This window comes from Dasypus novemcinctus, chromosome 11, assembly GCF_030445035.2.
Source record: "Dasypus novemcinctus isolate mDasNov1 chromosome 11, mDasNov1.1.hap2, whole genome shotgun sequence".
Taxonomy (NCBI): Eukaryota; Metazoa; Chordata; class Mammalia; order Cingulata; family Dasypodidae; genus Dasypus; species Dasypus novemcinctus.
This window is the reverse complement of record NC_080683.1, coordinates 45,046,395-45,072,488: the sequence shown is the minus strand read 5'-3', so window position 1 is coordinate 45,072,488 and position 26,094 is coordinate 45,046,395. Positions and strand designations below refer to the sequence as shown.

General features: G+C 38.2%; 1 protein-coding gene across 4 annotated transcripts in view; it reads right to left on the bottom strand.

The window, feature by feature from the left end:
* Positions 1-26,094, bottom strand: part of KCNQ5 (potassium voltage-gated channel subfamily Q member 5) — a 655,428-nt gene that overhangs the window by 33,614 nt on the left and 595,720 nt on the right. For all 4 annotated transcript variants that reach the window (XM_004475978.5, XM_071218551.1, XM_004475979.5 and 1 more), the window contains one exon: positions 2,129-2,237. In XM_004475978.5, the coding sequence (XP_004476035.1) occupies positions 2,129-2,237 (109 nt within the window). The remainder of the gene's footprint in view (positions 1-2,128; positions 2,238-26,094) is intronic.

Sequence of the window (26,094 nt, the reverse complement as noted above, 5' to 3'; positions counted from 1 at the left end):
ATGTGGATAGTGTGACTAATGAACTGAATTAAAAATTTTTTTCTGAATTTTAAACTTAATTTTAATTTGTTCAAATCTAAATAGCCTCTTGTGGCCATTGGCTACTGTATTGGACAGTGCAGTTTTATTTCCTTTCTTTCCCTTTAATGGAAGGCTTCAGGCCTCATTATACTACATATCTTTGGATCTGTAGTATGGATATCTGGACTTAAATATTACTCAAGGTTTCTAGGTATCCCAGGAGTGGAGTGACTATATAATTTGTTGTCCAAATAGGAATATTTTGAGAAAGACAATTTAATAATATTGTTATTAAAAATTATGATGAGACAGGAGGCATAATTGGGACCTGATAGTAAGGTATGCTCTCCCCACCCATAGGGTTGTTGCTTTAGGATTCTGCTGGCAAGTAACTGGGCTTTACTTCACTTCATTTTAGGCTGCCATTATAGGTACATATATTATTGGAGAAGTTGTAGGTTTATAGAAAAATCAGGCAGAGAACCTGAGTTCTCATATACTCTCTCCCATACACACAGTTTTCCCTACTATTAATCTTGGCATCAGTATAGTACCTTTGTTACAATTGATGAAACATTATTTATTTATACTATTAACTATAGTTCATAGTTTACATTAGAGTTCACTGTACTGTACAGCCCTATGGTTTTTAAAAATTTTACTCGATAACATATATACAATCTAAAATTTCCTTTTACAAATAATTTTTAAGCATCTCCTGGAGTACAAATTTTTTTTTTGAAGATTTATTTATTTATTTCTCTCCCCTTACCCCCCCCCCCCATTGTCTGGTCTCTGTGTCTATTTGCTGCGTCTTCTTTGTCCACTTCTGTTGTTGTCAGCGTCATGGGAATCAGTGTTTCTTTCTGTTGCATCATCTTGTTGTGTCAGCTCTCCGTGTGGACGGCGCCATTCTTAGGCAGGCTGCACTTTCTTTTGTGCTCGGCAGCTCTCCTTAGGGGGCGCACTCCTTGCGCGTGGGATTCCCCTAAGTGGGGGACACCCCTGCATGGTAGGGCACTCCTTGCGCGCATCAGCACTGCGCATGGGCCAGCTCCACACGGGTCAAGGAGGCCCGGGGTTTGAACCACGGACCTCCCATGTGGTAGACGGACGCCCTAACCACTGGACCAAGTCCGCCACCGGATAAGTACAAATATTTTAATCATACCATGATTTTCTTTGCTCTCACAAATATTTACCAATCTTAGTAACTCATTTCTGCTTTCCCAATGACTCCCAATCAGAGCATAATGTCTAATGTGATGCTAAATGACCAACCAAAAATAGAAGTAAAATAATCAATCATACTGATATTTGGGATTAGACAAAGTATATGAATAGTTAAATTGGTGTGGATATTTTGTTTCCTCTGGCTTTTTGATAAGAGGCAAAAAGTCAAGAGGATCTCAAGTATTTCTTTGCAATAGTCACTCAGCATTTACTGACACATACAATTTCTCCTAAAGGGATTAAACTGGGCTGGCTCACTGTGCAGCAGTTCATTTAGTCCAGATCCTGAAATTTTTCTGGGGGGAGGGTGTGGTCCTGGGAATATAAATGTACACCGCTTTAAGGGACTCTCTTAGCCCTTGGCCATCAGTACAGGAAGCATATCAAGATCAGCCTTTAACAATTACATTTCAGTAAAAGAAGCAAGTCATGGCCAAGTATTTTAGGCTTCTCATTTTCAGAACTCAACCTATTTTAAAATAACATAGAAGTATTTTTTTTTCTTTTTTCTTTTTGATACAAAATACAGAACATGGATTGGAACATCAAGTCATAAAAATAATTTTAAAAAATCCAATTGCATTTTTAAACTAAATGTCTTTAAAGCAACAAATGTACATGACAAACCAATTCTCATGTAAGCTCTCTGACAGGGCTTGACTTCAAATCCCACACACCTTTTATACTGTGTTGAACACAGTAGAGCTTTGTATTTTTTTTAAAAAATCAGAATTTAATAGGCATGTGGATGAATAAGAAAAGGGAATGTAATTATTTTAGGAGATTTACCTGCAGGAAAAAGAACTTAGCGGCACAGTAATTCAAATAATCAGTAGTAGGTCTCTGAATCATTTCATCAAAAGTTTTTACCAACCTGATGGCTCGAATGACAGTTTTAAGTGGTGGAGTGAGATCTTCTACAGATACATCACACTGGCAGCCTTTCTCATCATATACATCATCAGTACCAAGAGCCGTGTCAGCTGCAAGAGAAAATTGCCAGTTAAGCGACAACGCTAGCAATTTTAAACATGTTTTTTAATTTATCTTGTGGAGGAATCGTGGGGACCTCACAGACTAAGCTTATAAACCATGCTATGTTAAAGGTCTGAGTTCAGCCAATTGTTTTTCTCAATATTATTCTTTCTCCCTTTTCTGCAACCTCCCAAATATTATGTGATTTGACACGAATACTTTCCAGAGCTCTTTTCCACGGGGGATGAAGCTGTTGACACACCGTTCTTCCAGTAGTGGTGAAGGATTGTGTTGCTCCACCCGTGCTCTTTTGCCCAGTTCTTTTGAAACCAACAGCCAGTGTTTAAATCACAGCTGTTTGGAGTTAGGGAATCGTTCTTTGAACCCTTAACTTACTGGCCTGGATAGATGGAGATGGAATCCCATGACCTTGGCCCCATTAACCCCATGTCCTGGTCCTGAACAAGTGAGCTGAGCAACCAGATCCAAGAATGCTGACTGCTTTCCCCTTACTGGATACTGGAGGCCCAGGAGAGGCCTTGCTGAAGATAAAGCCAAAGATGAGAGCAGATTTTCAGATTGGGTAAAAATATTTTCCTTATAAACATAAGCAAATTTACTTTTGGGTTAATTGTAAAGTTGGAAAAGAGGGCAGGGTTACAATAAATACCAAATTAGTAAGGATTTATACAACTAATAAGGAATAAACTCATTGCAGCTTTGTTTTCAATAACAAAAATACTGAACACAAGTTAAGACCCCTATAATAGGGGATGGGTTAAATAAGTATCAATAGATCTATACAATGGAATAGTGGGGAGTTGTTAAAAATGATGTTGAAGACTAGTGACTGAAAAATGACACAACACATTATGGAATTAAGAATTTTATTCTTTTTTACTTAGCTGTATTTCTACAATGAATATGGAATACTTAAAAATTTAAAAAAATGTTTTAAAATTTAGGATTACTTTTGTAATAGCAAAGTCATTAAAGTAATAAAAACACACTCCTGAAGATAAGTTATTTGTCCTCCAAATATATTTTGTGGTCTAAGCTTCTTTAAATCCTGACACACTAAAGGACTAACACACTTTGTATTTAAAAATACAAAGCCTTTGTTCTCCGCAGTGTTCATTTGCTAAGTCTCAAAAGGGAGAAGGGTTGCTTGCCATGGGTTGTCCTGGTTGGGTCAAAATCCTGAGAGGCTATTGGAAGTCCATTCACTGAGGTGGTGCTTATATTTTGAATGCAATTGGTATGTCATTTAATTAAACTAATATTTACTGGGCGTTTAAACAGTTTACTGTGTGCTGGGCATGAAGGTGGTGGTGGGGGAAAGAGATGATAGGTGACCTGTAGGTGGGTTTCACGGCTCTTCTTCATGGTCCCCCTTGTCTTCTTGCCTTCCAGGTTAGAGGAGGAGAGACAAAACCACCACCTCACAATAATGACAACAATAGCAACCACTCAATGAAATTTCCCTAGGTGAGGCTCTGCATATATTAGTTTTCATACTTAGAGTATGTGGTGATATTATGCCAGGTATTCCGACATGACAATTGAGGCTCCGAGAGAGTGAATACTTTTCCCAAGGCCATGCAGATGGTAAGTGGAGCTAGGAAGTCACAGAGCCTGCTTTTCAGATCCAGTTCTCTGAGGCTCCAAAGTCCTTCATATTGTATACCGCCCCCCCCCAGCTGCACCTTAACTATGGCTGTCTGCCATAGTTCTGTTTGACAAATGGTTCTGACTCAATGATGAACTCCAGGGCAGGTGGCTCGTTTAGCTTGACCACTTAGCCCAGACATCACGCTCATGTTCTTCCAGGAATTGTTCATATTTCTTCCTCCCATTTGATCCCAACTTGTCATCTGTTGGGAAAAGTTCTCTTCATTGTTTCCAATTCTTCATTCTCAGACAGAAATGATGATGAGGATGATGATGATAATAGTAATAAGAGGTTTTCATGGCAATTTAATTTTGTGCCAAGAATTCTAATTAATTGTCACAAAGTCCCCATGAGGTATTTATTATTACCTCCTAATTTACAGAGTATGAAAGCAAGGCACAGAGAGGCTAAGTGACACACCCAAAGACACACAGAGAGTAAGTGACACATCCAGAATTCAAACCCAAGCAGTCGGGTTCGGAACCTGCCCTATTAAAGACCACCTGATCCAGAGCCTCATCTCCACCTCTTCCAGATTTGTCCTTCTTGCCTCTTGCTGAGCATCTGAATTCCCTTCTCTTACATTGCATTTTCCTTCACTTGGCTGCCTCCCTCTGGGCACACCCTGGGTCTCAGGTGAAATGACCCCACAACATTGAGAGAGGATCAGATTCAGAGCAGTGTGGTTAGCATGGTTGTGACTAAGCCAGTCTACACTCCAAAGGAGCCCTGTAAATACACATACACCAGAATGGCAAGGAGGGTGTGTTTGTGTGTGTGGGGATTGGGGGGAGCGGGGAGAAGGGCAGGTGGGCAGGGCTCCCACACGGGTATGCAGTTGGCAGAGCCTGAGGTTACTGACCACCATTAAGGAGTTTTGTGAGATGCCCAGATGTTAGCTCCCCAAAGGAAACATGGAATAATCTGGATTCCCAGAATAGAATTCCCAAGAGTTTATGTCATCCTTAAAAACAGGCATATGACTGCTTTCCCTCGTATGAACTCTAGTGAGAGATAATTCTAACATGGTCCCAACTTTCACCTCAGAAAACTGAGGAACACTGGAGAGGTTATAGGGAAGGTAGACTCTGCACACCTTGTATTTAATGACTTATCTGCTTGCAAATAAGGTACAACCCTTAACACGATGATGCAGTTCCAAACAATTAAATAACATAAAACACAGAGTCCCATCATTGTGATGCTAATGGCAAACTGTTTTTTAGCAGGTCTTGTACTGTCATAATAAGCACAAAAAGTAGAGATAGTCAAACTCTGATGTTCACAACTGACAGTAAACTGAACTGGGAAAGTCCCAAATGATTACAAGATAGTTATCTCCCAGTCTAATGCTGCACCCCTCACCCATTGTCCCTAACAGTCCATTCACCCTGTTTAGGGACAGTCCTTAAGTGCAATATCCAATGTGCTCATTGTGGAGTTTTATTGTACCACTTCATAAGTTGATTGTTTAAGGCATAAATTAAACTCTCAGTCCTGTAGGAAATACGTCTTTGCTGGCATGTGCTGAGGCAAGGGCTGAGCTAAGGAGTTTCTCTCCTTATTTCAAAGTCCCTGAAATGGGGAAAATGCCATCTTTTCACATCATCAGTACCTTGGTATGTCAGTTTTCTTTCTACTGACTTTAATAACACATTAAATTTCTTTTTTATGATTTCTAGGGGCTTAAGACCTTCTGTGAACTCTAAGATAACTATTTATCTCCTCCAACCCTCTTCTATTTTCTATTAATTAGCAGTGTTCAGTATTTGTTTCCAAGTACTTCCCCAACTCCTGACATTTTGTACAATCTAAGTTGAGTTTTGAAACACCAGGAACTAATATTGTTACTTTCCATAGTGATTGAAATGGACCACATGGACCTTGGCCTTAGATGTGAAGAAAGAGGAAATAAAGAAGAATATTCTGGAAATTCTGCTATGTCCAAAGACTACTTATTTGTTTCCATGAAATTTTGCCACCGAGATTCAGATATTGATGAAAGGACAGGCAGTTTCTAGTTCTTTCCCTTGTCCATCTCTTCTTTCAGATTAGATTCCTTTTTATATTTCTTGATGAAATGATTACAATGGCTTTCAAGCTTGGCCACACACTGGAATCACCTGGGGTACCTTTAAAAATCCTGATGCCCAGGATACAACCAATACCAACATTAGAACTTGAGGGGTGGAACCCAGGTATCAGGTTTTGTTTTTATTTTTGTTTTTTGCTTGTTTGTTTTTTAAAGTTCAAAGAGGAATTCAATATGCAGCCAAGCGTAAGGCTCACAAATTGTGGGTGGAAAAATGATACCCCTAGGGTCACCTCAGCCAGAGCTGAGGGGTGAGTTTGATTAATCTACTTTCTCCCTGCTGCCAGTGGCATATTTTCCACAGGAACTCTTGCTCTTTTAAAGGAGTCACTACTGTTTTTACACACAAGAAGCTTGCATATTCATAAATCAAATTATTGAAAACTTAGCAGAGAACATTTGTAGTCTGAAGAGGAATGATAACATTCCCAGGTTTGGAGCAATTAAAGAAATTATAATGGAATGAGCTTGGCAACTTTGACCATGAAGACAGAAAATGTTGCTACCCGAAATAACTAAATTATAATGCAAAGAAAAATACTTGATTGGGAAAAAATTGCAGCATATAAACAAGTTTGATATCTATAATGTACAAGGAGATTATTTTAACGGATTACAATCCAAGATATAAATGTACAAATAAACTTGCCAGGAAAGACAAATAACAGCAAACAATCCTGAAAACATTCAAACTTACTAAAAATAAAAAAAAGTAAATTAAATTATATGAAAGTGTGGACTCATTACTATTTAGCAAAAGAAAAATAACTAATACTGAAAAAATTGGGGTGAATCTAGTGCACTTTGACATTGCTGATGACAGTGTAAATTGGCACACTTTTTTTATGTCAGTAAAAAAATTAAAAGTATATTTATAATCTATAACCTGTAAACTTACTCCAGGGAAATTTTCTTCAGAAAATCATTTGAAAACTAAAAAGAAAGAATGCTTAATATAATAATGTTTATTGCACTGTTGTGCACTACAGGGAAAGTTATATAAATTTCAATGTCTCAAATTAGGAGACTGTAAATTACAATAGATTATATTTGACTATGATGGTGTACTTCACAGCTATGAAAAAAATAATTATGAATAGCATGTTATATTATGGAACTATTTTAAAATGATAAATAAAATTAAAATATGGAAGTACTCATGTTGATTTCAATTATGTCCAATGATATGTGAAAAGAAAAAGCAGCTAGGAAAGAATATGCTATGGGGAACACATTAAAATGGCTATTATCAATGGTGGTAATAATTAATTTATTGCATCATGTCATGGATTATAAATTACTTTCCTTAAATTTCTTCCTTTTGCTACTGGTTGCATTTCAATTACCTTTCCCTGTTATCATTTCCCAACACTTTAAATATCATCCTAAATTTAGAGGTAACATTTTAGACATGTGCTAGTCCAAGGCAATTCTTTTAATCCAACTAGAGTTTAGAATAACTGCTTGGGTCCTGACGCAGTAGCACGATTTCATTTCACCATGTCCTTGGCTTTTTGTCTGTTGCATGCTAGATGCTGCTAAGTCACCAACAGAATTACAGGGTCTCCAAAGCACTAATAAGGAACCCCCAAAAATACTCCAGATAATATATATTTTTTGTTCAAGACTTTTCTCCTTTCAAATACCTTTTTTAAACTTTATTTTTAGAGAAATTTTAGATTTACATATGCAGAGAAATTACACCAAAAGTATAAGGAATTCCCATATAAGCCCTCCCCACATGCACACACATAGCTACCCCTATTATTGACATCTTAGTGTGGTACATTCAAATACTTTTTATTTTAACTTTATTTTTCTCTCATTATAATAGTATAATAGTCATAGAAGCTTTGAAAATTAAATCATACATAAGAAAAAAATTGGCTGTGGTTCTAACACCCTGAGGCAAATATGATTAATTTTGGGCATATTTCCTTCCAGTCTCTTATCCTCTGCATCAAATGATGTTCAATGTCAAAGCCAATGTCTCATCAAAGATTGGAAGTTGCACATCTCTGATTCCCATTTGAGGAACTTTATTCTGATAATCCAGACGCCCTGCTTCAGCCTCATCATAATATGCCCTTTACATCCCAAGCTCCAGCCACACCAAAGCTACCAACAGTTTCTAGAGATGCTGTTTGTGCATCATCACCCTAGTTTTGGATAGTCTCCCAAGGGCTTTTGTCTGCAACCCCCATCCTCTCTCCCTTCATTTCCTTTTTGTTTGGCTGGCAATCTCTGGGTGCTGCATGTCTAATGTACAGATTATGATATGCATAGGACATCACCATGGCAAGGGGTACTCCAAAATGGGGAGAATGTAAAAATATCTGAAACAAACCATTTAAATTTCAGCATACATGTAACTTTTGTGTCACTTCAAAAACTAAAATTTTGTTTTGCAGTTTAGAAATTACTTTTGTTTTGATGTATTCAAAGGAAAGGGGATGTGGGATGTAGGGCAGCATAACAGGAGTGTTTAGAGCCTTAGGTTCAGCATCATACCTGTCTACAATCCCTTCAACAATCTCCCACCACTATAAAGCACTTCCCAATCCTCCAAGACTGACTCAGATCTTCTTCCTTTACTGTGTACATGTTACTATTGTAACAATTATTACACAGTATTATATTTGTTTCTTTACAAGCCCCTTTCCTTGTTGGACCATAAGCTCCATGAGTAAGACCATGTCTCCTCATCCATGTATCTTCTGCATCTAGAATACTGAGTGGTGCAAAGCTGCCCCAAGGCATGTTTGCTTAATGAATATTGACACATTCTCCCAGTACCATGACAGAGTTCCCTTGACTTCAATAATGTCTTGAGTTAGGATTTTAAAAGTATGTTAACTTTGATTTTGGGTAGAGGATCCTTCATTAGGTTCCTGTTCACTTGGCAAATCATTCAACTTCTTCACTGAAAAAGTTGTTGGTTGAGAGGACACGATGGCTCCAGTTTCCCAACTTCCCATGCAGACATGACAGAGTTCAGGACCTTTGCCTTGAGCACTTTGCAGGATGAAGGCCCTTTATTTTATTAACGATGCCATAACCTATTTAGCTCTTAAATGTGAGGTGGTTTACAAATATACACTATAATTTAAAATATAAATCTGCCAGATTGAAAATATTATGATCTGGATGGATTATATGATGTGTGAATAAAATTGTTTTAAAAAATATTATGATCATTTTACAGATGAAGAAACTGCAGCTCAGCAATGTTAAGTGGCTTGCCCAAGGGTAGGAGCTGTTAAGGGCAGAACATCCTTTTAAAACTGAGATCATGTCCCTCTGATTACAGCCCTCAAATGGCTCCCCATTTTTTCCAGATTTGAAACCCAAGTCCTTCCAGAGGCCTTCCAGACCCTGTACGTCTATCCCTCTTCCACTTACCTGTCTGACCTCATCTCCTGTACTTTCCCCATTGCTCTTTCCCAGTCACCCAGGTATGATTTTCTCAACCACCCATGCCTTCTAATTGCTCCTTGAAGAAGCCAGTCAACCCTCTCTTTAGGACTTCCTCTTTGAATATTCATATCTACAACATGTATTGGTTTCAAAATAAACACATCCTCTTGTGTTTTTAAGGCAATATTCTAGTTAAAGAGCTGATTCTAATATTTTGAACAGGTAATTTCATTTTCTCCTGTCTTTTTGTCAATGTAGGCACAATTTATTTAGGAAATACTGTTAGTATAATTAAGGAGTACAGATAGAGAATTAATAACTTATCTGGGATTGCTGCTTATTTTAATTTTTAGTGCTATAACATCTTTGACATGAAAAACAAAATTTGGGACCCAGAATAAATAGTCCTAGCACACAAAACTGATATAAAAAGGTATACTCAAATATACTATCAGAGGAAGTTCAGCTTACCTTTTATTCTAGAAAGAGTTAGATCTAGAGCTTTCAGTGACTTCTGGGAAAAAAAGGCCTACATACATTTAAATCTCTCTCTTTTTTATGGGAGACTATCATAATAGAGAGGAAATATAATTATCCTATGATTGGCCTTGACTGTTTTGTTGATGGCATGGCCTAGCAACGTTTTTCAAACTCTTTTGACTTCCATCCCCAAATAGAAATACATTTTGTATTGTGACCCAGCACACACACACAAAGATGTACTGCACACATACAATTAAAATGTAGAATCAATTTTGGGTTAAGACGGTACACTGAACATATAATCTACTTTTGTTCCCTCTGAGAAATTCTGTAGGGATAAAATTACTATGGTAATAAGATACTTTTAAAAAAGATGTAAACCCAATAAGGAAGGAGAGAACAGGAGAGGAGGCAGCATCAACACAGTTTTGGAAAAAGGAAAGCAGATGGACAAGTTAGGTAACTGACCAGCCAATACCTGAGGGAAAGCCTTATACTAGGGGTTCTTAACCTTTTTTGTTCCATGGACCCCTTTGCCAGTCAGGTGAAAACCATGCTCTCCATACTAAGTCCACACTAAACTGTGTATTATTCAATAAATATATCACACCCACACCAACATTTCCCCACAAGAATAATGTTTTCTTGAATTTCAATTTAAGCATTCAGATCCTTGTTAAGAACCCCTGCCTTACCTTATATATCTTGCCATAACCCACTGAATGTACTGGGGGAGAGTGCGAACTACAGGGTAAACTATTATCTGTGTAGTGCAGCAGTGCCCCAAAATGTGTTCACCAAGTGTGATGAGTGTGCCGCCACGATGAGGGAGGTTGTTGGTGTGGGAGGAGTGGGGGGGTGGGGTGGGGGATATACAGGATCCTCTTATATTTTTTAGTGTAACATTTTTTTTGTGATGTATATATCTTCAAAAAAATACAACTTACAAAAATGATGTGGTGGCAGGTGGGGAGTGGGTTATATGGGAACCTCTTATGTTTCTTATTTTTTCATGTTTTTTAATGTAACATTCCTTGTGATCTATTAACTTCAATAAAAAGTTAAAAAAACAAACAAACAACCAAGGATTTGTACTTCAGAAAACTCAAAAGATTCAAGAACTGGCACCAATAGGTACCTTTGGATCCAGAGGTAAATAAAAGGGGATACTTAAGATAATGAAGACTGTGTGCAATCTGCCCACCCACGTGGAGATGTGCCCCTCTTTCTTTTCAGAGGAAGATTGGAAATCTTTCAACTAGGTTCATCAGACACAGCTGAAGGATGGGTATTACATCTGAAACTGGGGTGATTAAGTGACTGCTAGAGTTTGGCCAACTATGAAAGTTAGAGGGAGCATGGTGTCCACTCAAGACTACTCCCAAGTCTGCCACCAATGGCAAGTTTGGGGGTTCCCCAAATCACCCTCAGTTTTGATAATTTGGAAGAAAGATTCATACTCATAGAATTCACTGAAAGCTGTTATACTTATGGTTACAGTTTATTACTAGGAATGAAGACATGTTAAAATCAGCCAGAGGAAGCAGCATATAAGGAGGGTTTTGGGGTGCGAAGTTTCTGTTGTCCTCTTCCTGTGGAGTCTGGATGTGATCCTTTTCTGGTATCAGTGTGTGACAATATGCATGGTGTATTGCCAGCTAGCGAAGCTTCTCTGTCCCTCGGTGTTCAGAGTTTTTATTGGGGCTCCATCATGTAGGCATGATTGACTGCCTACATGGTTACTTTCAGTTTCCAGGTCCACTGATACTGCGTGACCCTAAAACTCCACCCTAAATCACACTGTTGATCTTTCTGGCATGGTCAGGGTAGTGGTTTGAAGCTGGATGTACCCCAGAAAAAAATGTTCTTAAATAGAATCCATTCCTGTGGGTGTGGACCCATTGTAAGTAGGACCTTATGATGAGGTTACTACAGTTAACCAGGATGGGTCTTAATCGTATTATTGGAGTTCTTTATATGCAGAATGAAATCAGACACAGAAAGAGAAAGCCAGAGGGAGTAGTCAGAAGCTGAACATCAACAGAACCTGGAAGGGAAGGGAGAGAACAGGAGATGCCATCATGTGTCTTGACATGTGACAATCTAAGGACAAAGGATTGCTGGCAGTCAAATCAAGGACTGCACAGTCTTTGAGGAGAAAGCATTGCCTTGAAGATGCCTTGATTCGTACTCTTCTCTTAGCTTCAAAACTGGAAGCAAATAAATTCTCATTGTTTAAGCTGAACCATTGCATTGGTATTTGTCTGAGCAACCAAGGAAATTAAAACAGATTTTGGTACCAGGAGAGTGGGATCCTGCTATTTCAAATAACAAAAAATGTGGAAATGGCTTTGGAATTGGGGAATGGGTAGGGACTGGAAGAACTGTGAGGTGCCTGATAGAAAAGGCCTAGATAGCTTTGAAGAAACTGTTGGTAGAAATATAGACGCTAAAGGTACTCCCAATGATGAATGTGTTATTGGAAACTGGAGAAACACAATCCTTGTTTTAAAGTGGCAAGGAACTTTGTGAAATTGAGTTCTGATATTGGATGGAAGGTAGAACTTGAAGGTGATGAACTCGGATATTTAGCTGAGGAGATTTCCAAGTTAAATGTGGAAAGTTGCAGCTTTAAAAAAAAAAATGATTTATTTTTTCCCCTTCCCTTCCTCCCACCCTGCTGTTTTTGCTGTCTGTATTATCTTCTCTTCTCATTTTCTCTCCTCTAGGATTCACCAGGATTCGATCCTGCAGACCGCCGATGTGGACAGAGGTTCCCTGTTAATTGCGCCACCTTAGCTCCTGGTTTCTGCTATGCTTCACCTTGACTCTCCCCTTGTCTCTTTTTGATGCATCATCATTTTGCTGCGTTACTCACTTGTGCAGGCACTGGCTCACCACGTGGGCACTTGTGCAGGCACTGGCTCACCACATGGGTATGCTTTCTCTTCTTTTCTACCAGGAGGCCCCAGGGATTGAACCTGGGTCCTCCCATATGTTAGGAAGAAGCTCTATCACTCGAGCCACATCCGCTTCCCGAGAGTTGCAGCTTTGAGCAAAATGTGAGAGCAAAAGGATAGGGTGACAACTGAACTCCTGGGCACAAAAACCCAGAAATTGATGGTTTGAAAAATTCTGAGTTTCCATAAAGTGAGTCCCAGAGAACAGTGCTCCATGTGAGAGTTTAACTGAACATGGAACCAGTCAGTGATTTCTATGCAAGTCAGGACTGGAGGTACAGTTCTCCAGGAATGATCTATGGGAAGTCCTACTGCATGATGGTGTGGTACCCTATGAGCTACATGCAAAATTGACAAGTTTTTTTGTGAGACTTGTATGAGTGGAATCTCTGCCTTACATGGACTCAAAGGGACCGAGAAGGGACAAATTGAAGGAAGAATGGCTTCAAGGGCAGAACCAAAGAAGCCAAAGTCTGGCTGAATATACCTCCTCAAGTCAAGAAAGTGGACCATCCATGTGTGTGGAAAGGGTGAGTCTACCCTAGGGCTTGCAGAGGGTGGGCCTTCCACCCCATTTTTCAGGAGAAGTGCTGTCACCCCAATGCTTAGAGAAGACTCTGGCTACCATACAAGTGCTCTGAGAGGATGGAGCCTTCACCCCAGTGTTTTGGGAGAGCATAGCTGCTGCACAGTCACTTGGAAGGGTGGGGCTTCTGCTTCTCAGGCTTGAAGGACAAAACATTGCTCCATAGATGACTCAGACTTTGAAATCTAAAGGCGCTTGCCCTGCTGGGTTTCGGATTGTTTGGGACTTGTGACTCCTGCTTCTCTTCCAATTTTTCCCTTCTGGGATGGCACCTTTAGCCTCTGTCTGTCTCTCCAATGTATATTGGAAGTAGATAACTTGGTCTCTAGGTTTCACAGGTCCACAGATGGGGCGGGCGTGGACCACACCCATAACCAACTTTGATAAAACTTTGTACTTAGCATTATTTCTGAAACGACTTAAGGCTATTGGGATGTTGTGCTGGAATCAATGTATTTTGCTTGTGGAAAGAACATGTCTTTTGGGGTCCTAAGGATGGAGTGTCATAATTTAAAGCTGAATATACCATAAAAAAACATGTTCTTAAATTGAGTCCATTCATGTGGGTGTGAACCCATTGTAAGTAGGATCTTTTGATGAAGTTACTTCAGTTAAGGTGAGGCCCAGCCCATTCAGGATGGGTCTTAGTCTTAGTACTGGAATCCTTTGTAAGCAGAATAAAATCAGACACCCCAAGAGAAAGATAGCCAGAGGGAACAGTCAGAATCTGAAAATCAATGGAACCCAAAAGAGAAGAGAGGGACCAGGAGATGCCACCATGTGCCTTGTCATGTGACAAACTAAGGACCAAGGATTGCTGGCAAACAGTCCCAGAATGCCACAGATTTTGGGGAGAAAGCATTTCCTTGATGATGTCTTGATTTGGATGTTCTCTTAGCCTCAAAATGTGAGCAAATGAATCCATTGTTTAAGCTTAATCTTTGCATTGGTATTTGCTTGAGCAGCCAAAGATACTAAAACTGCTAGTCCCCACAATCATATTGTTGGGCTTTCCTGCATGACCCAAGATCCCAAGCAAACAAAGATAGCTCTATCAGGTGTGACATTCCAAGTGTTTAGAGATGATCTCCCAGAAGGCAAGGGCAAGGGTCTTTTTGGGTAAAAACTTTACCCCAGTTACCAAATATAGCCTGAACATTGAGAACCCATTGCCACCCCATCACCATCATAACAGTGGCGGCAAGAACTTTACTCCCCAGGGAGGGGTTTGGATTATTACTCTGGGGAATCTGATCAGCCCAAGAAAATGACCTACAGATACTGATACCAGGAAACCCCCAACAAATGGGTGACCCAGATCAACCTTTGGAGAAGATCAAAGTAGATCAGCCTTAATCTCAACAAAGAATTATCTTTGTAGTCTTCTACACTTACGAGGTGACAGCCAAGGTTTTCTGAATATCTAAGTAAATCTTGCAATATAAGATAAGAGATCAAAAGCAACTAAAAGGAATCAGAAATTGTGCAAGGAAAAAAAATTTAAAAAAATCTGTCACTAATACCTGCACAAAGATAGGGCAAGATACTAAAACATGAAACAAAAATAGGTTACTAAAATAAAGGAACACTTAGGAAACAATAAAAACAAAAGTAACTCAGAAATGATAGCAGAAATGAATATCATAATGAGCTGGAAGATAGAGTTGATCAAACCTACTAGAAAGTATGAAAACCCAAACAGGTAGAAAATGGGAGAGAAAGGGTAAGAAAACCTGAGGACCATTCCAGGAAATCCAAACTCCAAATAACTGATTTCCACAGAGAACATAGATAATGGAGGGATGAAATCATTTTAAAAAATCAAAATGTTCCAGAACTGAAGGTCAGGAATTAACAGTTTGCAATGGCCCATTGAGTATCTAGTAAAATGGATAAAAATACATCCCTATGAAGGATTATCATTGTGAAATTTCAGAATACTGGTTGCAAAGAGTGGATTCTACAAGCTTCCGAAGAGGAAAAAACAAAAACCCTAGTCATGGAAAAAATGAGAATGGCTTTGAACTTTTCAACGATACTGAAAAGCAAAAAAGATGCAATGTATTCAACACTCTGAAGGCACATTATTTCCAGCATAAAATTCCATACCAAATCAAACTATCAATTAGCGTGAGGAGGTAGTAAAGCTCTTTTCAGATCTGCAAGGTCTAAAAAATTTTGCTTTCCATGAACTCTTCTTTAGATATGAACTAGAAGATGAACTTTATCAAAATGAGAAAGTAAGCCAAGAGCAAGGAAGACAGAGTTATAGAAAACAGGAGGGACACAACGGGAATCCAGGGTGGTGGAGCAAGAAAATCCCTGTGTGGCCACAGTGCACCAGCGTAGAGGGTCTGGTCCAAACAGAAATGGCTGTGAATCAGGGGACAGGTACTGGACAGCTGTAAGCAGCATGCATCTGTGACCATACCATCTTACCTGAAAATAGAACAACTTGATTTTATTCCCTGCAATAGGGAGTAATCAAGAAGTAAAAGATGAGATCCAGGAAACTGAGAATCCAATCTGGAAGAAAATCAAAGGGAATTCAGAGGATAATGGCTGTGCAGCAACTTCCAGGATGTGTCTTCCAAGAAAACCCACAACGGGACTGGTAAATTACCTGATGCAAGTGACCCTGCAGAAAATGTTAATGGGAAGGTGTTGGAAGATGTGGGAAGAATTATGAAATGAGCAACAAGGCATTCATTTACTATCAGAAAAGCAAAAAGTAAGAAGCCATCAGAGTACAGGCATAATGCAGACACCGCATTTTGATTTATCATAAGATTATAACTGATTTTCAGCTTCTGGCTGATGCCTCTGGCTTTCTCTCTCTCTCTGTCTGATTTCATTCTGCTTACAAAGGATTCCAGCATAAAGGAAGGACAGAGGACAGTATGCAGATGGGAAGACCATGAAAAAGAGCTAAATCATCATTTATCAGAATAGAAAGTAACTAGATAATATCCAAAACGGGTCAATCAGAAGTTAGCAGTACATACATATTCTTTTAAAATATGGAGTCAAGCAAACATCAGAAGAAACAGCTAAAAAAATAGAAAGTAGTTGCTTCTGGACGGGAGCACTGGGGTTGAGTTGGGGAAAGTTGAGGCAGGGAACCATCACATACTGTTATACATGGCTTATATGATTTGGTGGGTTTTTTTTTCCCTCTTTTTAAATTAAACATTTAACTTTGAGATAATAGTAGACTCACATGCAGTTATAAGAAACAATACAGAGAGATCCCATGTATCCCTTACCTGGTTTCCCCTAATGGTTACATCTTGCAAAACTATACCACAATCAGGATATAGTCAAGTTACAGAGCATTTTCTTCATCATATGGAATCCTCATGTTGCCCTTTTATAGCCACACCCTTTCCCTTCTATCTCCTACCCCCAACCCTATTCCTGACTCCTGGCAACCATTAATCTGATCTCCGTTTCTAAAATTTTGCAACGTCAAGAATGTTATATAAATGGTATCACATAGTATGTGACCTTTTGGGATTGAATTTTTTCCCACTAAGCATAATTCCCTTAAGATTCATTCAAGTTGTGTGTATCAATAGTTTATTCAGTTTTATTGTTGAATAGTTTTCCCTGGCATGGATGTATCAGAGTTTAATTATTCACCTGAGAAAGCATATCTGGGTTGTTTCTAGTTTTTCGGTTATCATTATTATGGATAAAGCTTCTTTGGATACATTCACATTCAAGTTTTTGTTTGAGCACTGAGTATTTCCTTCTCTGGAAAAATGCTCTTGAGTACAATTACTGGGTTACATCACAGTTGCATGCTTAGTTTTATAAGAAAGCACTAGAATATTTTTCAGAGTGGCTGTACCATTTCATATTCCCACCAGTAATATATGATTCAGTACCTCTGCATCCTTGCCAACATTTTATGTTGTCACTGTTTTTTAGTTTAACCATTCTGAAAGGCATGTAGTGATATCTTCTTGTGGTTTTAATTTGCATTTCCTTAATGGTTAATGATGTTAAACATCTTTTCATGTGCTTATTTGCTACCTGCATATTCTCTTTGGTGAAATGAGTGTTCATGCCTTTTGCCATTTTCTAACTGAATCATTTTGTTTTTCTTTTCTTTCCTTTTTAACAGTTGAATTTTGAGAGTTCTTAATACATTCTAGATACTAGTCTATGGTCAGAGATATGGTTTGCAAATATTTTCTCCTAGTGTGTGATGTGGGCTATGGGTGGGAGGCTCTTTGTCTCTTCAGAGATAACCTAAGCTCTCTGACTTGTGGGTGTGACGGTAAGAGGCTGCAGTCCTGCCCTTGGTAACAATGGCAAGGACTTCAGTCCCAGGAAACAGTTTAACAATGCAAGGTCTATAAACTTTTAAGTATTTAGGGGAAATGCAAACTAAATATGCTAAAAGCTTACCTAGAATGTCTGAAGTCCTTGCTAAAAGCTTACCTAAGATGTGGAAGATATATATGCTAATTGAAGCCTATTGAGAACTGAAACAAAGGGACCATTTGGCCTTTCCTCTATATAAAAGGGATTCAAAAATCTTTCTCTGGCTTGGGATTCAAACAGAAAGCTCCCGAGTCCGGCCAGCCATCAATAAACCATTTTTCCTTCTCAAAATCATTCCTGAGTCCTGGCCTCTCTATACGCAAATAATTGAACCTCTCTCAAATTCTACAACAGTGTACCTTATTTTTCATCCCTTTAACAAGGTCTTTCATGGAGTAGAAGTTTTAAATTTTGATGAAGTCCAATCTGTCAATTTTCCCTTTATGGATTGTGATCTTGGTGTCAAATCTTTGCTTAGTCTTACATCCTCAAGATTGTCTCTTATGTTTTTTTCCTAAAGGTTTTACAGTTTTATGTTTACATTTAAGTCCATGATCCATTTTGAGTTAAATTCATATCATTTGATGTTAAAAACCAGGTATATATTATATAAACCATAAAGCAAACTATAGACTATGGTTAGTAGCAATGATTTCATATATGTTTATCAATTGTAACAAATGTACCACACTAATGAAAGATGTTGTTAATGGGGGAAAGTGTGTGTGTGTGTGTGTGTGTGTGGTAGGTGAGGTATATGGGAATCCCCTATATTTTCAATGTAACATTTATGAAATCTAAAGCTTCTTTAAAAATAAAGAAAAATAATTTTAAAAAAGAAAAAGTTAAGATGATAGATATAAAAATATATATCAGTGATGTTTAATGAACATGTATTAAATATTTTTTAAAAACTAGGCCAACAGTTTAATATTGTCTATGAATTCCAAAAATATGTATTGGATTCAGAGGTTTCAGTTTTACTTGACTGAAGATTAAGACTCTGATTGGGCCACATCAGTAGAATGTTGAGTCCCTGCCCTCTTGGTGGGTGGGGACTCACAGAGAAAACGACACTGGCAGAAGAGTTAGTTGGAGTTTTGATCCTGGAGCCCGGGAAGTGAACATACAGGAGAAGAATACAGAGGAACAGAGATGGCTCCATACACACGGCAGAGGCTCCGGGAAGAGAGATGAGTTGTTTGCCTGATAGTCTACAGCTGACCTTGTGGATAGAGCAGAGTAGCTGAGCCCGGAGAGAAACAAGCCCTGGGAGAGAGACAAGACTTGTCCCAGACTGTGGTTGAGATTGGAAGAAGCTGGGAAGAAGGAGGAAAACTGAACCCTTGCAGACATTGCCTGCCCTCTTGTATCCACATGTGGCAATAGACTTTGGGTGAGAAAGCACCTTGAGTTGGACTCTTTAGGTCCTTGTGACTGTAAGTTTCTACCCCAAATAAATACCCTTTATAAAAGCCAACTGATTTCTGGTATATTGCCTCAGTATTCCTTTGGCTGACTACTACAAGAGGTAATTGTATTACTTTGGTAAAATAAAAAGTCATCAGGAAGAAAAGTCCTGAAAGGCTCACGATATAATACTGGCTCTTACTATCTGTGACACTTCCATTTCCTATACTGTCTTACCTCATTTTGTCTTTCCTTATAACTTGCCACCCCATCCTATTTCATTCATTAAAATCATGCAGATCATAACCCATTATTCTTTTTAAAGATTTATTTATTTATTTATCTCCCCTTATCCTGCCCCCACCCCAGTTGTCTGTTCTCTGTGTCTATTCGATGCATGTTCTCTTTGTCTGCTTCAGTTGTTGTCAGCGGCACAGGAATTTGTGTTTCTTTTTGTTGCGTCATCTTGTTGTGTCAGCTCTCCGTGTGTATGGCACCATTCCTGGGCAGGCTGCACTTTCTTTCGCGCTGGGCGGCTCTCCTTATGGGGCGCACTCCTTGCGCGTGGGGTTCCCCTACGCAGGGGCACTCCTATGTGGCAGGGCACTCCTTGTGCGCATCAGTATTGCACATGGGCCAGCTCCACACGGGTCAAGGAGGCCCGGGGTTTGAACCGCGGACCTCCCATGTGGTAGACGGATGCCCTAACCACTGGGCCAAGTCCGCTTCCCATAACTCATTATTTTGATTTCATGACATTATAACACAATGTTTTTAATTTTTATTATTCTTATTTTTTAAAATCTTCTAACATAGTTTGAAAAGCATCTCAGGCACAGTTTTTCCTGCCTTGTTCACATCCCTCATTTTTACCTCTCTCCCATCTTTCTTCCTCTCTATCTTCTCCATCACCAAAGATAAAAACTCTCTTTGTCCTGCAGTTTCTCATTGGCTCCCAGACATACAAACAAACTGCATTTAAAGCCTGGGAAAATGAGAGGTACTCAGGTCCCTTTCTCTTTTCTTAAAGTTCTATACCTCTCTATAGTCACCTCAGAAATAGGACTCCATCTCCTTATGCTTCACAAAACCACATTCTTGGTAACTTACTAAAACCTTGTGATTTTTCTCAACTTTCAGTATGAACTTTTAGTACATGGCTGATTATTTCTATGACTGGTAAAGATACTGTGCACAGTGCTTGCCAACCACAGCAAACTCAGTTGCTGGAGGACTCAATCAAAAGAATAATCTAAATGTGTTAACTGATTGCACTAACCAGTACTCTTTTGTGATTTGTCAAGTTTGAATTTTATTGTGTTTGTTCCCAGGTTTGCTAATTAGCATCATTCAGCAATACTAATTCACACTAATGAGGGGATCTATTATGTAAGATACTATGCATGAGAGCATCTTCCCTTTATGATCAAAGACCCCATTTACACTGATTGAGTAGATAATTCATGCATTATCACCATCTGAAATTATGTTAATTACGATATGAATGTCTCTAAGATTCTCTATTAAGGATTGTCAATTAACCTTACTTAATGGCTAGCAGAAATGCTGGCAAAATTTCAGGCACCAGTTCCTGGCACTTAATTTAAAAGAATCTCTCTCTGTTTTGAGTGATGATGTGAAGCACTGGAGAGTTTTCAAAAACAATTAATATGGTTTCTACTGCTAAAATTGCTGATCACACCATCACCATAATAATGGCTTAGTAACTGTCCATAAGGTAAAAGAAAACCATAAAAGAATTTTGTTTTCTTTGTTCTTTTTATTTGCATTTGTTGTAATATCTGATATCTTTATTCAAATAGCAATACTAGGGTATGTTTCTATGTGTTCTTTCTAAATTGTTGCACCTATAAAGCAAGACAAGGGTTTCATTATCTTCTTAAAATCACTCAAATACCAACTTTATTGAATACCTTGGCATTCAGTGATTCGGCAACAACATTTTAAATAATATTACACTCTGTGCCTCAGTGATGTGTCTTATTTACTGGGAGCTTTCTACAAACCCTAAGAAATATTTGTCAAGAAGGTTTAATTAACTGACTCCTGAATAACTACACATTAAATCTTGACTTTTCATTATCTTTTCGTTATTCATTCATTCATAATAAATATTTTCTAAGCAACTAGTATGTGTCACATGTCTTTTGTCATATACTAAACATGCTCACTCTCTCATCTCTAATCAAGACCCTGATCCCTGATAAACAGAAATAGCATGTGGTATAATAAAAATAACTTCATTTTTTTCTATTCTTATATGAATTATTTAACATGAGGAATCCTAAAACTTACCCTAAGGAACAAATTGCTAATACTAAACTTTGATTTACTCTAGGTAGGAATTGCCATCAAGTCCTGGAAGAAGGGAAGATGAAAACAGGCATATTAATCAGGTCAAAGACTTCAATTCATTAAAATTAAGGTGGACACTAGCATTAATTAATATATAATAGTAAACTCAATTTATTAAGCACTATTCTGTGCTGGGCACTGTACAAGCCTTTTGCAGACATTACATCTCATTTTTATTTACACAATCCTATTAGGTAGGTATTACTCCTGCTATTTCACAAAGAGAGAATTTGAGAGAGAGAGAGAGAGAAAGAGAAAGAGAACTAAAGTGTAGTGAGGTTAAGTCACTTGCCCTCTCACCCAGCCAGTAAGAGGGGGAACTAGGATTTGAAATGAGGTCTGTTTTACTTGAAAATGATGTTCCTAAACATTGTTTGATTAACTCAGTTTTCATAAAAAATTGAGAAACTCACCATACTGAAGGCATTGTGAGTCTTCCTAGTTGAAAACAAAGATATAAAACTCACAGCTTTGGGAAAACTTTTTACACACACACACACACACAATTTACTTTGGTAGATTTTGTAGTCTAGTACAATCATCTAGGTGCTTGCAAAAAAAGCAAGATAAATTCATAGCCTAGAAAGGTTGCTCTTATTAGAACAAACATTTGGGTCATCTTAGCAAAGCAAAGTGGTCATCGCATTGAGATAATTGAGATAGTACTTGCTTCACTCCTAACAGTATGATCTCAACTAGCCTCTACAGAGTAATATAATGAAGTAGGTCAAATTAGAAGAAATCGATGGAATTGCTCTTATTATTCCAAACTCAGACAGACAGTGCGTCACCTTGGGGAGAAACATTCCAAATCAATGGCAAAGTGACTTTGAGTTACTTAACCATATCCCCACAAGTATGGGATCTATCTCCTGCGAACCATATTCAGCAGCATCCAGCCCCAACTGGAGTATTCATGGCTTGCAATGGCCTGAAAAACTTCAGAATCACAAATCATGCATTAATCCTATCTGCTGGGAATTGTAAATAGATCTGGTAAACTTTTTTTCTCAAATTTCAACTCTTATTAGGCTAGCAGTGATACTGCCAGGAAATGCTATGCCAATATGGCGTCCTAGATACCATTTGGACTAGCTTAGCCAGAGATGGCAACATAAGTGTTGCTTTAAAAGAATAATGGGGAAGACTAGAAAAAGAGGAGCAAACTAAACTAAAAGTGAACAGAGAGAAGGAAGTAACAAAGATTAGAGTGGAGATAAATGAAATAGAAAACAAAACAAAAAAAACCAATAGAGAGAATCAACAAAACTGAAAGTTTGTTATTTGGAAAGATCAATAAAATTGACAAACGTTTAGCTAGACTGACAAAGAAAAAAAAAGAGAGGGTACAAATAACTAAAATCAGAAACAAAAAGGGAGACACTACTATGATCATACTGAAATAAAAAGGACTGTAAGAGGATACTATGAACAACTGTTGACCCTTAAATTAGATAACCTGGATGAAATGGACAAATTCTTAGAGACATACAAACTACCTACAATGACTCAAGAAGAGACAGAAGACTTCAACAAACCAAGTACTAGTAAAGAGATTGAATCAGTTATCAAAAACCTCCCAACAAAGAAAAGCCCAGGACAAGATGGCTTCACAGGGGAATTGTACCAAACTTTCTAAGAAGACTTAACTCCAATTCTGCTCAAACTCTTCCAAAAAATTGAAGTAAGGGAACACTCCCTAATTCATTCTACAAGGCTGACATCACCCTTATACCACAGCCAGATAAAGATACCACAAGAAAGGAAAACTATAGACCCTTATCTCTTGTGAATATAGATGCAACAATCCTCAACAAAACATGAGCAAACCAAATCCAAGAGTATATTACATGAATTATACACCATGATCAAGGGGGTTTTTCCCTGGTATGCAAGACTGGTTCAACATAAGACTATTTATTAATGTAATAATATCCCATAGTAACCCAGTGAAGGAAGAAAATCACATGATATAAAATGGCATTTAATAAAATCCAGCACCACTTATTGATAAAAATACTTAGAACACTCGGAATAGAAGGAAATTTCCTCAACATGATAAAAGGCTATATGGAAAACCTACAACTAACATCCTACTTAATGGTGAAAGACTGAAAGCTTTCCCTCTAAGATTGAGAACAAGACAAGGATGCCCACTGTCACCACTGTTTTTCAACATTGTACACCAGAGAAGTTAGGCAAGAAAAAGAAATAAAGGCATCCAAATTGGAAAGGAAGAAGTAAAACTTTCCCTATTTACAGAAGACATGATCCTATATGCATAAAATCCTGAAAAATCTACAACACAGCTCCTAGAGCTAATTAATGAATTCAGCAAAGTGTGGGGGGGAGGGGTACAAGATTAACCCCCCAAAGTCAGTAGTGTTTCCATACACAAGCAACAAACAAAATCAGAAGAAGAAATCAAGAAAAAATTCCATTTACAATAGCAACTAAAAAAATCAAATATCTAGGAATAAATCTAACCAAGGATGTAAATGACTTGTACACAGAAAACTACAAAATATTGCTAAAAGAAATCAAAGATCTAAATACATGGAAGGACATTTTGTGTTTATGGATTAGAAGACTAAATATCATTAAGATGTCACTACTACCCAAAGTAATTTATAGAGTCAATGCAATCCCAATCAAAATTACAACCTTCTTTGCAGAAATGGAAAAGTCAAGTTTCAAATTTATATGGAAGGGTAAGGGGCCCCAAATAACTAAAGCCATCTTGAGAAAGAGGAATGAAGTTGGAGAACTCACACTTTCTGATCTTAAAACTTATTACAAAGCCACAGTAATCAAAACAGCATGGTACTAGCAGAAGGACATAATATAGACCTATGAAATCAAACTGAGAGCTAGAAATCAACTCTCACATTGATGACCAATTGACTTTTTTTTTCCTTTAAAGATCTTTTAAAAAATTTATTTCTCTCCCCTCTCCTCCCTTCCCCCCACAATTGTCTGCTCTCTGTGTCCATTTGCTGTGTGTTCTTCTGTGACTGCTTCTATCCTTATCAGTGGCACTGGGAATCTGTGTTTCTTTTTGTTGCGTCATCTTATTGTGTCAGCTCTCTGTGTGTGTGGCACAATTCCTGGGCAGGCTGCACTTTCTTTCACACTGGGTGGCTCTCCTTACAGGGCATGCTCCTTGTGTGTGGGGCTCCCCTATGAGAGGGACACCCCTGCGTGGCAGAGGCACTCCTTGGCGCATCAGCACTGTGCATGGGCCAGCTCCACATGGGTCAAGGAGGCCCGGGGTTTGAACCACGGACCTCACATGTGGTAGGCGGACACCCTATCCTTTGGGCCAAGTCCGCTTCCCCCCAATTGACTTTTGATAAGATGGTAAAGACCACTCAATTGGGAAAGAATAGTCTCTTCAACAAATGGTACTGGGAAAACTGGATCTTCATTTGAAAAAAAAAAAAAAAGGTGAAGGACTTCTACTTCACAACAACACAAATAGACCAACTCAAAATAGACCAAAAGCCTAAATATAAGAGCTAGATCTATTAAACTCCTAGAAGAAAACACAGAGATGCATTTTCAGGTCCTTGTGTTAGGCAATGGTTTACACCCAAAGCATAAGCAACTAAAGAAAATATAGTTAAAAGAGACCTTATCAAAATTCAAAACTTCTGTGCCTCAAAAAAGTGAAATGATGATGTACACAAAGGGAGAAAATATTTGGAAACCACATAGCTGATGAAGGTTTAGTATCCAGAATATGTAAAAAAAATCTTTCAACTTAACAAGAAAAAAGAAATACAACCCAATTAAAAATGGGCAAAAGACTTGACTAGACATTTCTCCAAAGAAGATATACAAATGGCCAGAAAGCCCATAAAAAGATGCTCAACATCATTAGCCACAATGAGTATCATTTTACATCCACTAGAATGGCTGCTAGTAAAAAATATGGAAAATAATAGTGTTGGAGAGGATGCAGAGAAATAGGAACATTTATTTGTTTCTGGTGGCAATTAAATTGGTGTAGCTGCTGTGGAAGACAGTTTGGTTGCTCCTCAGAAAGCAAAGTATAGAACTACTGTATGATGTAGCAATCCTAGTACTTGGGATATACCTAAAAGAAATGAATGCAGGGACTTGAACAGTTATTTGTACACTAATGTACTAGCAACATTAGTTACAATTGCCAAAAGATGGAAGCAATCGAAGTGTGGTATATACATACAATGGAATATTATTCAGCTGTAAAAAGGAATGAAATCCTGATACATGAGACAACATGGATGAACCTTGAAGACATCGTGTTGAGTGAAATAAGCTAGACACGAAAGGACAAATATTGTATGATCTCACTTATTTGAAACAATTAGAGTAAGCAACATCCAGAATAGAGGTTCCCAAGGGATGAGGTGGGGATAGGGAATTGGAAGTTAAGGTTTAAATTGTGCAGGGTACTTAATTAGAATGATGGAAATGTTTTGGTAATAGATGATGGTGATGGTAGCACAACAGTCTGGATATAATTAACAGCACTGTAATATATATCTGAATG